We start from the raw sequence: 13571 nt of genomic DNA, 5'->3' as shown, positions 1-13571 counted from the left end.
ATAATAATAATAAAGCTCTTTGATTTTGTTTTAATTTTTTTTATTTGGTTTGTTGGAGACCAATTAGGCCTAAAATCCCATCTTGGTCACTTGGTGGAAAATCGGTTTATATATATATAGTAGGTGGCCTTGAGATAGAGATTCAAACTGCATTCATTTTCCCATGTTCTACAGCAGCTTTAACCGTAAAGTTTGATGGTTATATTAAGTAATATATTTAAAAATGATCTTGATCATAGTTGTTATAGATCAAAGATTATAGAGTCGTTTTGCCCTGTGTAGCCCGAGGATGGGTCTCGATAAGATTAAATATATTATTATTTTTATATATTTTTTTATATCTTTAAACATTTCAAAAAAAATTACAATATCATTAAAAAATACTTACTTAATCATTAAAAAAAAAAAAAAGTCTCGGTGGGACCCAAAATGGGGGACCCAAGCATTTCTCAAGATTATAACCTAACAACCTGCGTAGGTAAATATGCTATATACCATCCGTGAACCTCTTATGATTTTCAAGTTCTGTACACTTTTGACGGCAACAAGATGTGGGAGCTGCATATGTTTTCAAGTTGCTCCGATGGAACCCTTGTGCCGATCGCTAATCTCGTTAACATGAGTCGGCATGCTTTACCGGCGCAAGTTCAGATTCATGTCAAAATAGCCTTGAAGTTTTATTATAGTATTCATTCTTTGTTGAAGAACCCACAGATATGATCGTTCAATATCACATAATAGACAAGACAAAACAAACAAATTATGGACAAAATTCCTGAACATAATGGGGATGAAATGAAACACATAGCATCACTTAATGCCTTCCCGACACATCCAGAAAGAATCATGGTTTCCTCGTTGAAAGTGAATGAAGTCACATTTTGTATAGCTTAGGAATAAACATAACACCAAAAGGACAGCCAGATGCCTGAATAACCTATCTTCACAAAATCTGGGGACACTCTTCATTTTATTGGATGATAGCAAGCAGTAAAGCACTTCGCCTACACAAGGGAAACGAATTCATCATTAGCCCAAAGCAAAGCTTCTTTAGACATCAATCACCAATAGTGCAACCATGAACTACATGAAAACATTCTTCCCTGAATCTACTTATGATGAACATGTAGAACATTCTTTCCCGCAAACTACACTGCAATTGACAAGGCTATTTTGGAGTATATTTCTTCTCTTCTCCGATATTCAGGGAAGAGCACGCATAAGAATGATTTTCCTATTTATTAGCGTCTACGTATAATTATTTGGGCAGTCTAATCTCGCAAAGAGATGTATTGAACCGTCTAATCTCATCCAACATCTAGATCTTACATGTCCAATCCAGATGGTTCTTCCTCACAGTTGCAATAGAATGACTAAACATGATATATGCTCATGCAATGACTTGAGCAATCATCTCTTCCAGTGTATTCTCTCACGATTCCCCAATAGAGTAAAGAACCACAGTTCTTTTTTTTATAGGTAAAGAACCACAGTTCTTATGATATCAACATGAAAGAACGTACTGCCCCACTGGACAAGTAATATTTGAAATCAGTTATATTCCTCCAAAAGGCAGAAAAATATAGTAAGATTCTACCCTTTAGTCCTCTCTACATGTTCATTGATGTCAGTGTTTGACTTGAACATATAGGGCTAGCCCAGAACATCCATCTGTCTAGCTTTTACAAACTTCAAATATTTATTTTTTCCGCTCTGATGGGCCAAGAAAAATAATAATATTAAATCTTCCAGATCAGGCCACCAATTAGTTATCCAACATGTAGGTTGCATCACAATACAAGTTAACATTAACAGATTTCTACATTAAAGTAATCACACCAAACCGACCAAGTTAAGAATTTAGGTTTTTTTGTTTTTCCATTTATGAAATACAAAAGGAGGAAAGAATAGCAACCTGAGTAGAAAGCTTAAGCAGCAGCCTCCAGCAGCTCCCTATCTGCATGCTCCCTGATCCTTCTCTCAAGCTCTGGCCTAAAATGCCTAATTAGACCCTGCACAGGCCAAGCAGCAGCATCTCCCAATGCACAGATAGTGTGCCCTTCAATCTGTTTGGTCACCTCCTGAAGCATGTCAATTTCTTCCAGTTTTGCATTCCCAACCTTCAATCTTTCCATAATCATCCAAAGCCATCCTGTCCCCTCCCTGCAAGGTGTGCATTGCCCACAGCTCTCATGCTTGTAGAAATAAGAAAGCCTTGCAATTGCATCCACAACATCAGTTGATTTATCCATCACAATCATAGCTGCAGTCCCAAGTCCCGACTGGACAGCCTTGAGTGCATCATAATCCATCAGCACGTCATCACATATATGCTTGGGAATCAGTGGCACAGATGAACCACCAGGAATTACAGCAAGTAAATTGTCCCATCCACCTCTAACACCTCCACAGTGCCTTTCTATCAACTCTTTCAATGGTATACTCATCTCCTCTTCAACAGTGCAAGGCTTGTTCACGTGTCCAGATATGCAATACAATTTTGTCCCCGAATTATTCTTCCTACCAAAACTGGCAAACCACTCGGGGCCACGCCTTAAAATGGTAGGAGAAACAGCCACTGTTTCCACATTTGTCACAGTGGTAGGGCAGCCATATAACCCAGCATTAGCTGGAAAAGGTGGCTTCAATCTTGGCTTCCCTTGTTTTCCTTCAAGACTCTCCAAAAGTGCCGTTTCTTCTCCACAAATATAAGCACCGGCCCCATAGTGGATATGAAGATCAAAATCATAACCAGATCCACATGCATTCTTGCCCAATAATCCAGCTTCATAGGCTTCCTTTCTGGCCCTTTCAAGGTTTATTCGTTCATTCACGTATTCACCTCTGATATAGATATAAGCAGCACTAGCCCTCATCCCTACCCCAGCAATAAGGCAACCCTCCAATAGTTTGTGTGGATCATGACGCATGATTTCCCTGTCTTTACAGGTACCAGGTTCACTTTCATCGGCATTGACAACTAAATAGGAAGGTCGGCCATCAGATACTTTTGGCATGAAAGACCACTTAAGGCCAGATGGAAACCCAGCACCACCACGTCCACGGAGGCCAGACTTCTTCATCTCATTAACAATCCAATCAGCACCCTTGAGAACTAAGTCTTTGGTTCTGTACCAGTCACCTCGTTTCATGGCACCTTTTAGAAAAGGGTCATGCAACCCATATAAGTTAGTGAAAATCCGGTCTTCATCCTTCAAACCACCAAAATGGGTTTTCTCTGGAGGTGGGGGAGGTGGTGGAGGCTGTGGAGTATTAGCAGTTGTTGCACCCTGATTGCTGAATGTCCTAAAGCCTAGGCTCCTCGCATAGCTCTGATGCCAAGCCAAAGCTGTCCTTCGCAGAGAAAGAATGCCCTTGATGGGTGCCTATCAAATAGTAAATAAGAACATTTCAGTAAAAAGAGAGAAGCCAGATCAATTGAGTTCCTTATGTACAATTTAAGTCGATTACATGTATAAAAAACCAATCCTATCTAAATTATAATAGGACAAAATAAAAAACCAATCCTGTCTAAATTATAATAGGACAAAACACCCCGATGCGTCTAATAAAGGAAAAAACAAAAAACCTGATACACATACAAGTATAATTGGAAACCACTAGCCAAGGGTGAAAATAATAGCAACAACAAAAATTGATCTGAGAAGGCAGAAAAATTTCTCTATTGCGAATAAATCCTGTCCTTTTTTACTACTAGAGGGTGGGGTGTAATATCATCCCAGCATTAGCCCTAGGATTCATTTGTTTATATTGATATTAGTGGCATCATTGACATGGAAAAGAATATATTTCCATAACTGGAAAAATGCGTATGTGTATTTATTTATTTTTATTGGCACCGGGTGTCCATAAACAGCATCCTGCTTATGGGTATTAATTTGCTAGTAGATATATTATTCAAGGAAAATCTCGTTGGAAAAGGACAGGAAAGACTATCAAGCAGATCCACTAGAATACTAACGCATTTATTTTTACAGGTAACTAGAATACTAAGACATAACATATGATGTCCAGTCAAAAGTGCAGACTGCAAGGTAATGATATCCGGATATCACATGGGCTGGCAGGATTACCATACCCGGAATTTTTGGAGCTTCTGTGATAGGTGATCGAAATAACACCCACAAAAACTAACCAATTGGATCCTGACCAAACTAAACTCCCAAGCGGAGCCAAGACTCATGTCAAAAACGCAAATTTCAATGACTACCGACCATGAAATTAACATGCCTGAATGGAGGTCTATCTATTCTGTAATCACACGCGACGAAAATCTTTAGATAAAATTTTAGTGCCTATACACTGCCCAGAAGATTGAACTGTACGATTGAAGTAAACTAAGCAATAAATAAAAAGTTGATTCCTCGTTATTACAGCTGAAAAATTGTTGGTAAACAAAAATAAACGAAAACTATTTATAGCTTAGCTCGCAAAAATCTCCATCATAAATTTCAACCAGTATGGACAATCAAACCTGGACTATGACTTACACGAAAACTAATTATCCTCGTTCAACTGAGAAGACTATACTTCACAAAAGAGATTGGTAGAAACGCGAAAATGCGTGTGAACCAAACTGAAATCCCAATGCAAAAGAGTTGGCCTCAAAGAAAGGAAAAAAAAAAAAGTGTAGACGGTGAGAGCGAGCCGAGAGATGCAAAATGCGTACCATAAGTTAAAGTGAGATGAGCTCCGATGCGTCGGCGAGCGATGAAGTCGTGCGATTGACAAAACGATTTCAGAAAAGGAACTCAACGGAAACGAAGATTCACATTCACTATCCTCCCACGAGGGACGCAGATGGGAGAAATTGATGGTGGAGATAGTTGTCGCCCATCCAATGGCCGAGATTGTGGGGCTTTCTGTGATGACAAAGGATTACACGTAGCGCTACTGTTCTGTTCGATTTTGGGCTTCGTATTGGGCTTTGTTGCATTCTCCATTTGTCCAAGTCTGGGCCGTACAGTCTTTGTAAACAAAATAATAAAAAAGAAAAAGAAAATAATCAGTCGTATCAAGCATTATTATTTTACAATAATAAGAGCAAGGGTGTGCAATTGGGTTAGATTTTTTTCTAATCCGATCCAGAATTCAAATATCCTGATAAATCTGGGCAGTTATTCTTATTTATCCAGATTGAACTTGGGCAGGTAAGATAAAACCAAATATGATCTAGACTCGGGTACGGATCTAATTATTTAACCGATTATCCGTAACCGGATTTAATATATATATACATATATATATATATATATATTGTTTTAGTTGCAAATCAGGTCCAACCATACGAAAGAAAAATATCTTCCTTGGTTGTTCCTCAAACCTTCGCAGTCCACACGCTAGCTTATATACAAATTAAAAGTTAAAAATACGTTGTTGATTTTTGTGAGTGAAGACCATAGCAAGTTCTCTTTCTCCATCTCTATGCCTGTGTTTTTTTTCCTCTCCTAGAAGGACTTTAAGAAGCTCGAGCCGTTCTTCGAGTTATGATTTGGGTTCCATGGACAATGTCAAGAAGATGTTCAACAAGTTCAAAATAGGGACGAGAAGATCTCGTGTGACGAGCTCAAATGCATTCTCCATGTGCTCAGGTCGAGAACCTCGTCAGATGAGGTCATGCGCATAATGTCCAAGGTCGACAAGGATGGCGACGACTTCATCAATCTCGAAAAGTTTGCAGACTTGCACCTCGACAAATCTTCATTTGACGACTCCCAGGGTTTAGCCAAAGAGCTTTGCGACACATTCGACATGTATGACTCCAGTGAGCTCCACCAAAGAACAGGCTAATCTCTGCCAGCCCATCTTTGCGAGAAGTGCATGTTGGTAGAATGTTCCGAGATGATCAGCATCGTCAACACCAAAGGAGATGCCCATATGGATTATAGTATGGATATTTGCCCTTTCTTGAGGTTACGGATTTAGGAATTGAACGTTTGTCAAGGAAAAGTCATTTTTTGGGTATTTGGTTATGGATTGTTGAATCCAATTCCTTCGGAAGTTTTAGAAAATTGAAAGCTTGTCTATAGAAATGAAAAATTCAGAAAATTTCGAATTTTTAAGAATTATGTTAGTTTTACTACCACTCTCTTGATATGATTGAAATTGTAAACGTGATCTGATATATGAAATATTTTCAGAGGGTGGAAATAGGAGTAAAAAATGTTATAAGATTTATAAATAAAAAATAAATAAAAAAATCAGGATATCCGGTTATATCCAAGCCCAAATCTGGATACCCACCCAAATTTTGACCGGATTTACCTAGATAGATATCCACCCGCTTTTAAACATCCGAATGCATAACCCTACTTCAAAGTTAATTTGACCACTAATCATCTTCTTATAAAATAAATATAAAAAATAACAAAACGAGAATGAATATTTATTATTGTGCTTATGGAAACAAATAGTACTCGTAAATCAAACAAAAGGAAATAGTGGAAGAAAATCCTGAAATATAAATCGAAAAATGAGGAGCCTTAGGATTCTCTTGCTCTTGTTAAGTCATTTAAGTTTGTTAGTTATTCTTCCGCTAATTTTTCCCATTCTTTCCATTTATTAAGGGAGGAGAGTGAGATAATGAAAAAATCGTTCTTTTAAAAGAGAGAATACAGTATTAAAAATTATTTTAAAAGTTGTAATCCCTCGCAGTCGGTGTTCGACGGGTTTCAGAATCTCTGTAGATGCAGATGCAGATGCAGCTTATACAATTCATTTCATTTTCAACATATAAACGTTTAAACACTTCACCATTTATTCCTCAGGTGTGACATTTCAATAAAGAGCAATACTTTATCCACAAAGAGATTACACATGCTGAAGTAAATTGATGCAAAATTACTTTTAATGTAAAACAGATCTAACGCATCATGCGAAACCATGCTAATTTATAGATTTATTTTTGTATAATCTCTTTATATCTGTGTAACAGTTCTATTTAATATATAACACCCCTCCTCCTCAGTCGTTGGTGCAAAAAGCTACTCATATGGAACTTGACGAGTCAGTCCACTTGAGGAATGCAGTATTGGTCACTACACGTTATGTTTCATTTACTAAAAAATAAAAAAGAAATACACGTAGTAATCAAAAGGGCATCTCATACTTTGCATCGAAATCTGAACAGAATATTCTCTCTCCATATTTTGACCTTCCTTTTCGCACTTTCGGATGTGCATCCAACCCCTTTTATAATTGAGTAATTTTACATACAATCATGAAGTGAATAAACGCCACGTAATCACTTTAAAAAATAGTAAAATCCACTATTAAAAAATTAATTTTTTCATGTGAATCTCATACTTTATTCACTTTTTTCAAAGCGATTATGCGATGGTTATACAATTCACGATTGTAAATATCTTTTCTCCATATAATTCCAGTGTGTACATCAAACCAAGACAATAAAAATTGTAACAAACTATTCAAGATTCCCAAGAAAAAAGGCAAAATAGTAACTAAAAAAACTTAACATAAGCAAATTACGGCACTAGTAGAACACATTGTAAGAAACGAAGGTTTGTATTGTACCTCCATTAAGTCAGAAGAACACCTAATTGAAGTTCTATAGATTCCAGAGTACACAGGAAACCTCCTCAACCTGCTTGCTTTGATACTGCAGTGACATTTGCAGACAAATGTCATAAAAATCATAGGACTAGTTGAAGTTTGAATCTTTATAACACCATCAGTACAAAGGGAATAACAAGGGGCATCCAAGAATTTGTTCAGTTCCATGCTTCTTAAGGAGGTGTGAGTACTACCAAGCACAACAGTACTATGGTTAGGAAACATGAAGCAAACCAGTTACAATCCGTGACATCATAGCAGCAAGGGACAACTAAATATTATAGATAAGCAATTTGGTATCACCTAATCATACAACAATTCCACCAATTCTTGCTTGATGACGCTTGCGTTCCCCATCACAAGTGGACCAAAACAGGATTGTAGGGCTAATCGGAACTTGCATGCCAGCGACAAGGCATCAGTAGTTTAATACTAAATCACACAGTGGAAATTGTTAAGCAAGCTCGCTCAATGGCCAGGGTAGAGAGTGCTACTGGCCCCCTTTTCCAGCTCTCCAGAGTACACTAACATGATATCCATTATTCAATTGTCTTTCACTCAATTAATCAGAGCATATTAGGAAATATAGAGCTCCTTCAACTATGCATAGCTAGAAAAATCAGTTACATATTGAAGGGGGAAAAGAGGACAGTAACTATCTGAATTAGTATTAGCGCATAAAAGAGGCACATCTCTTCACTTGAACCAGTAGCACCTTGCCTTCTCATGTTCCAATTCTTCAATGGTTACTCCTCATAAAATAAGCGTGTAAGAAGAAAAAACATTTATAAAGACACTTTATCAAAATTCCATGGTTAAATCAACTAAAACCTAATCCATTATAAAGAGCATGAAACACTCTGATTCAATCCTTCAATGAATGCAACAGCATATTGAGAACAAAACCCATAAAAGCATTTGAAATGTCTGAACACGATTGCTAATCCTGGAAAATATTCTGTTCTTATGATTTCTACAAGTATTCATCTATTCCACCACACACCACCAATTTATGCAAGTAGTCAAGTAATGTGAAGTAAACATCCACTGTGGCAACTAGACCGACGTACACCAATATCAGTAGATGCAACTATTTTCACACCAGAACATTACCCTCATGAATGGAGAGCATAATCCTGATCCCTGGAAACATTACAAGACATTGAATGGATAAATTACCTCTGAAACATTATGATTACTGTCAGTTTCTTCGTCAATTGAAAGCAAAGAGCATCCCCTCCACTTCACACCAACCAAACCGTCTCTTGCAAACACAATGTGATGATTAAAAAAAAGATGAAAGAAAGAAAGAATGATAGAACTGACAGCTGGAGAAATTCGATACTATTATACAAAAACAAATTTAAAAGAGTTTACAATGATAAAAAACAATATGTTACATACACAAGTTTCAGCTGAAACTTTTTTTAATAAGAAAGGCAGTTATGCCACACCTTTCAATGTAAGCAATGATGACCAAAGCTGAACAACAAGGTTAACCTGCAATGAATCTGGTTGACAGGAAGAGGCAATACAAGTGTCTCCCCAAACCACTGATAGTGCCTGCTAAAAAACAGCATGAATGATCTTCCGAGAAACACTAACTTCGTTTCAATGCATGTCTCTCACCTCAACCTCATTTACCAGTTGGTGTTGTGTAAGGCAAAAGGAGGGAGATCAAGGCCACACTGCATACATTAACTTAGCCAAGCACACCTCCAGTTCCTAAATGACCCTGCAGCAACTCCTTTCTACGCTGCTCTTCCAAAGGATTGGGACTCTTCACTATTCTCCGCGTACGCCTAGCGCAACATGAAAGAAACAAAAAATATCATGATTATTGCATGATCAAGGACACTGCCATCAGAATTCACACCACTAGCTATTTCTAGTTTATATAGGGCCAAGTACCTGTCTTGAGCATGCTGAGCAGGAAAAGTAGGCATGAACTCTTTGGATTTGGGAAGAGGAACCTCATGGAACCATTCATGATTAAGAGCAGCCTCAGCTGTAATTCGCTGCACACATCACAAGAGGACTTAGTCACCATACTAGAAAGAAAGAACTTAGGGAAGGAACTTAATAACATTTTGGTAATTTACCCTCTCAGGGTCATAAGTTAGAAGTTTGTTCAACAAGTCAAATCCAGAATCAGAGAGCACCGGAGATCCAGTGAATGATGTAGCAGGGAATTTCTTCCGCAATAGATTATACCTGAAAGGAACATATAGATAGTTATACAAACATGTAAAACTGTCAACTGAAAGAGTCACCATAGGAGGCCAGTTGGTCAGACCAGAACCACCTAAAGCTGGAAGCCTGGGAAAACAGCGACAAAAATAAGAACACCATAAACACAGTAAATGATAAAAAAAAAAAAAAAAAAAAAAAAAAAAAAAATAGACAGATCATCATTGACACTTACTGATGCTTGACAAAGTTGACCTTGACCCCAGGGAGCTTGGAAAATCCAGGCCAAATCGTCTCATTTGGTGTCCCAAGAATCCTAAAAATCTGCAAACAATTAAAATATAACAGTGATGAAGTAATGAAAAAACCTAACATAGGTGAGTTGAATTGATCAATGACAATCAGAAGTCACCAAGTCTTATTTACCTTGTCAAGTTGATCGAACTCAGTTTTCCCATTGAACAATGGCTCCTTAGATAAGAATTCGGCCATGATGCAACCTAACGACCACATGTCGATTGCTGTGGAATACTGTTTTGCTCCCAACAGAAGTTCAGGTGCCCTGCAAAACGAGTCCATCAAGAAAATATACTACATTATATTTATGCAACTATATTTATAGAGAAAAAGGGAGGGGGGGGGGGGGCAGAGAAGTCAATTGAGAGAAAAATAATACGAATGAAAAATAAGCAAAGCAGAGCCATCTGAAACAAAACATAAAATTTAAACCTAAAATGAATTTTTTGTAACAAGTGATGAAGGATTTTTAACAAGAATGTATACAAGAGGGACACCTAGATAGACAAAAAATTTGAACCATTTCACAATTTGTGTGTCATCTCTGCAAAGTGGCCATGCTAATCTTCACTTTATGCTAAAATGATTAAATCCAGTTGCTTTTTAAGGGGAAAAAGGCATGAAATGAAATTTCTCGAGCAATGTAAATAACGAACCAATACAGACAAAACTGGTGACCAGTATTTACCAGTATAAGCCTAACATGATTAGCATCTGGCTTCCTTTTAGGGGGAAAACACTAATCCGAGAACAAGGGACCAAATTTTACGCCCATAAAGTTTATGAAAAGAATTATGTTTTGAATAAAAAATTGACCACAAAAGTGATGGTACGCAATTACCAAAAAGAACCAGGAATAACCAAAATTGAGTTCAACTAACATTCGGTTTGAAGGAACTGTGCAGTTTTTTTTTCTTTTTTTGTTTTCGGGGGGGGGGGGGGGGGGGGGGGGGGGGGGGGGGGGGGGGGGGGGGGGGGGGGGGGGGGGGGGGGGGGGGGGGGGGGGGGGGGGGGGGGGGGGGGGGCGCGCACAGGATTACTGGGAAACTTACACCTTTTCACCTTTTATGAAGGACAATGGACTAGATGACGTTCCCTAAAGTTGGATTTCCCAAGTAAGTCCAACAATATAAGATGGAAGGGGTATATGAGTGACGGTGACTGTGTGCGTGTAATGAACAACATATCCATATGCCTTCTCTATGCAAAAGAAAATGCAAAGCAGATATGCAAGTGCAGCTCACCTGTACCAAAGGGTAACCACCAAATGAGTATACGGTTTCAATGGACTCCCATACTGACGGGCCAACCCAAAGTCACAAACCTTCAACTCACCCTGGTTATTCAAAAGCAGATTCGATGCCTTCAAATCCCGATGAAGTACCCAGTTATCATGAAGATACTTAACACCCTCCAAAAGCTGGAGCATTAGGCATTTAACTTCACTCTGACTAAATGGCTGTTTCATTGTCTCCATAAGTCCTTTGAGATCATGCTCCATGTACTCCATCACCATAAATATACTATCGAGGCTACTTCCCATCACTACTTCTTTAACATCTATAATTGATGGGTGATGAAGAGAAAGAAGAATGTTTATTTCCCTCAGAGAAGTCAATGGAAAACCTTCTTTTTCCTTTTCCATTTTCACCTTTTTCAATGCAACAATGTCCCCACTCTTCTTATCCCTAGCTCTATATACAACACCGTAAGTGCCCTCATCAATTCTATTAAGTCTCTCAAACTCATCAACACTTCTACACCCTTGAAGCATGTTTACACTTCTTTGTGGAGGAGCTGCAAGTGTAGGTTCTGGTGTCCCACGAGAATCATCTTCATCTCCTGAATCTGTACTTAACTGGCTAGCGCTACTATAATTTTTTTCATGTTCATCTGCAATTTCCATGAAGTCATCCTTCTCTGGATCATTGCCAGCGTCATCCCGATTCAAAGACCTTCCATGGGTGACAAGTTCATCAGATTCAAATGATTTAACTCTAGATCTTTCCGAGCCTTCTCTCCTGATCTCCCCCATCTCTGGACTCAACGACTTGTTGCGAACTCTGACCTCCAATGACTCAGAAAGAGGCATTTTTTTTCTCCTTCTATGAATTTCTTCATCATATATAATTTCACCTTCATCAACGGGAGAGCTATTTGCATCTGCCCATCTTGAAGATGATATGTTTCGAGCTGGAACATAATCATCTTCTAGCTGCACTTCTTCCAGATTATCACCCCACTGCTGGCTTGGCAACACAGGAGAAAAACCTACAGGAGACTTGGACACTGCATGACCCCCAGACCTAGGTACCACAGGAGGGTTTATTGGTGAGGAAGATTGCAGCAAATTCTCGTCTTTACTATTCTTACTAGGAGATATATGTGCACCCCCATCTGGAACAACATTTGGTGACTGATGGTATGCCTCCGGTAAAAAAGGGGGAGGAGGAGCCTTAACTTTCACAGACACCCTACTTCTCGACGAGTTATTGACGTCTTTGTCATCTCTATCCCAAATTATAGGGGAAAACTTCCTCTTCCTTCCTAGAGGCGGCAACGGGACCCCATTATCGATCACCTGCAAATCATTGGGATCCTTCATCTGTGATTCAGAGTCAACAGCATCATCAGACTCACTCGACAACTCGCCCGGTTCCTTATCAATGGCCCTAGCCATAAACCCACGTCGCTTGGGCCCACCAACGCCACCACCACTACTGCCCGAATCACTCCTACTCGAAGCTGATCGGTACCCGCCATTCATCACCTCCCTTTCTTTAATATCCTTCTGCCTAACCCTACCCCTATCTCTTATATCCTGAACCCGGCCCCTTTCCATGCCAGGATTAGAATTACTACTCCTAATTCGATCATACCCTTCCTTGGCTTTAGCAAAATCCCTCCTTGACAATTGAATGTTGGACTCGCGGTCCCTGAACTCGTTTTCGCGATAACCCCCATGCCTTCCAGCCGCCATATTCAAACGATACAACACAGAAACTCAGATATAAAAACAAAACTTGGTCTAAAACGATACAGTACAGTAGTAAAAAGAATTACTTTGAGAACTTTAATTATCGTGTTATTCAGCTCTAGTTTCTCTCGGATTACTGGAGATTGAAAAAAATGTTTAGGGTTGCGAATCAAACCCGATAAATGGAAGCAAGAAACGAAAGGAAACCCTAGAAATTAGAAAAACTGAGGGAGCATCTTCGATCTCACCTGCGGCGATATAAGGGTTTCGAGAGATAGATACGGCTTACCGATGAGAGAGAGAGAGAGAGAGAGAGAGAGAGAGAGAGAAGTCGGCAAGCACTGCCGAGAGGGAGAGAGAGACAAAGCGTGCGTTTGATTTGATTTCGGTTTTGCGAAAGGGTGGCTTTCGGATTATATTCATACATTGGTGAAGCATGGCGGCCGTCGTTGCTGGTAACCCAAAACTCATTGGGCTCCCATGTTTAGGCAGCCCATTACCCGACCCACGTTTG

General features: G+C 39.0%; 3 protein-coding genes across 9 annotated transcripts in view; all 3 read right to left on the bottom strand.

Moving 5' to 3' along the window:
• LOC121257333 (proteasome subunit beta type-5) overlaps positions 1 to 13571 on the bottom strand; it is a 65322-nt gene that overhangs the window by 44955 nt on the left and 6796 nt on the right. The window lies entirely within an intron of this gene.
• On the bottom strand, positions 792 to 8932 carry LOC121257330 (NADH dehydrogenase [ubiquinone] flavoprotein 1, mitochondrial). Of its 2 annotated transcripts, XM_041158293.1 has the most exons (4): positions 8773 to 8932; positions 7555 to 7639; positions 1916 to 3386; positions 792 to 1004 (listed from the first exon to the last, which is right to left on the bottom strand). In XM_041158293.1, exons 1-3 carry the CDS (start codon positions 8781 to 8783, stop codon positions 1929 to 1931), a joined length of 1554 nt encoding a protein of 517 aa, XP_041014227.1. In that variant the 5' UTR covers positions 8784 to 8932; the 3' UTR covers positions 792 to 1004; positions 1916 to 1928. The 2 variants fall into 2 exon arrangements, with proteins under 2 accessions (XP_041014227.1, XP_041014228.1); XM_041158294.1 differs by lacking the exons at positions 7555 to 7639; positions 8773 to 8932 and adding an exon at positions 4691 to 4918.
• LOC121257328 (cyclin-dependent kinase G-2-like) lies at positions 7012 to 13461 on the bottom strand. 6 transcript variants are annotated; one of them, XR_005939201.1, is made up of 9 exons: positions 11325 to 13459; positions 10210 to 10345; positions 10019 to 10107; positions 9696 to 9807; positions 9505 to 9611; positions 9223 to 9395; positions 9048 to 9156; positions 8773 to 8857; positions 7012 to 7639 (listed from the first exon to the last, which is right to left on the bottom strand). XR_005939201.1 is itself a non-coding variant. In XM_041158289.1 (6 exons), exons 1-6 carry the CDS (start codon positions 13058 to 13060, stop codon positions 9296 to 9298), a joined length of 2280 nt encoding a protein of 759 aa, XP_041014223.1. In that variant the 5' UTR covers positions 13061 to 13459; the 3' UTR covers positions 8923 to 9295. The 6 variants fall into 6 exon arrangements, 3 of the variants coding, with proteins under 3 accessions (XP_041014223.1, XP_041014224.1, XP_041014225.1); XR_005939199.1 differs by having other exon boundaries at positions 9048 to 9395; XR_005939200.1 differs by lacking the exons at positions 7012 to 7639; positions 8773 to 8857 and having other exon boundaries at positions 8923 to 9156.

This window comes from Juglans microcarpa x Juglans regia, chromosome 3S (assembly GCF_004785595.1).
Source record: "Juglans microcarpa x Juglans regia isolate MS1-56 chromosome 3S, Jm3101_v1.0, whole genome shotgun sequence".
NCBI classification, from domain to species: Eukaryota; Viridiplantae; Streptophyta; class Magnoliopsida; order Fagales; family Juglandaceae; genus Juglans; species Juglans microcarpa x Juglans regia.
This window is presented reverse-complemented; position numbering and strand designations above follow the sequence as displayed.

What these genes read in the sequence shown, in the direction of transcription:
- LOC121257330 (XM_041158293.1), bottom strand. An exon ending in GTTCTTCTGACTTAATGGAG is followed by an intron (nt 3,387 to 7,554) that starts GTACAATACAAA and finishes ACTATTTGATAG; the next exon opens with GCACCCATCAAGGGCATTCT.
- LOC121257328 (XM_041158289.1), bottom strand. Translation starts at nt 13,060, where the DNA reads ATGGCGGCTGGAAGGCATGGGGGTTATCGCGAAAACGAGTTCAGGGAC. An exon ending in GTCAACTTTGTCAAGCATCA is followed by an intron (nt 9,808 to 10,018) that starts GTAAGTGTCAAT and finishes TGTTCCTTTCAG; the next exon opens with GTATAATCTATTGCGGAAGA. An exon ending in TAACTTATGACCCTGAGAGG is followed by an intron (nt 9,612 to 9,695) that starts GTAAATTACCAA and finishes TGATGTGTGCAG; the next exon opens with CGAATTACAGCTGAGGCTGC.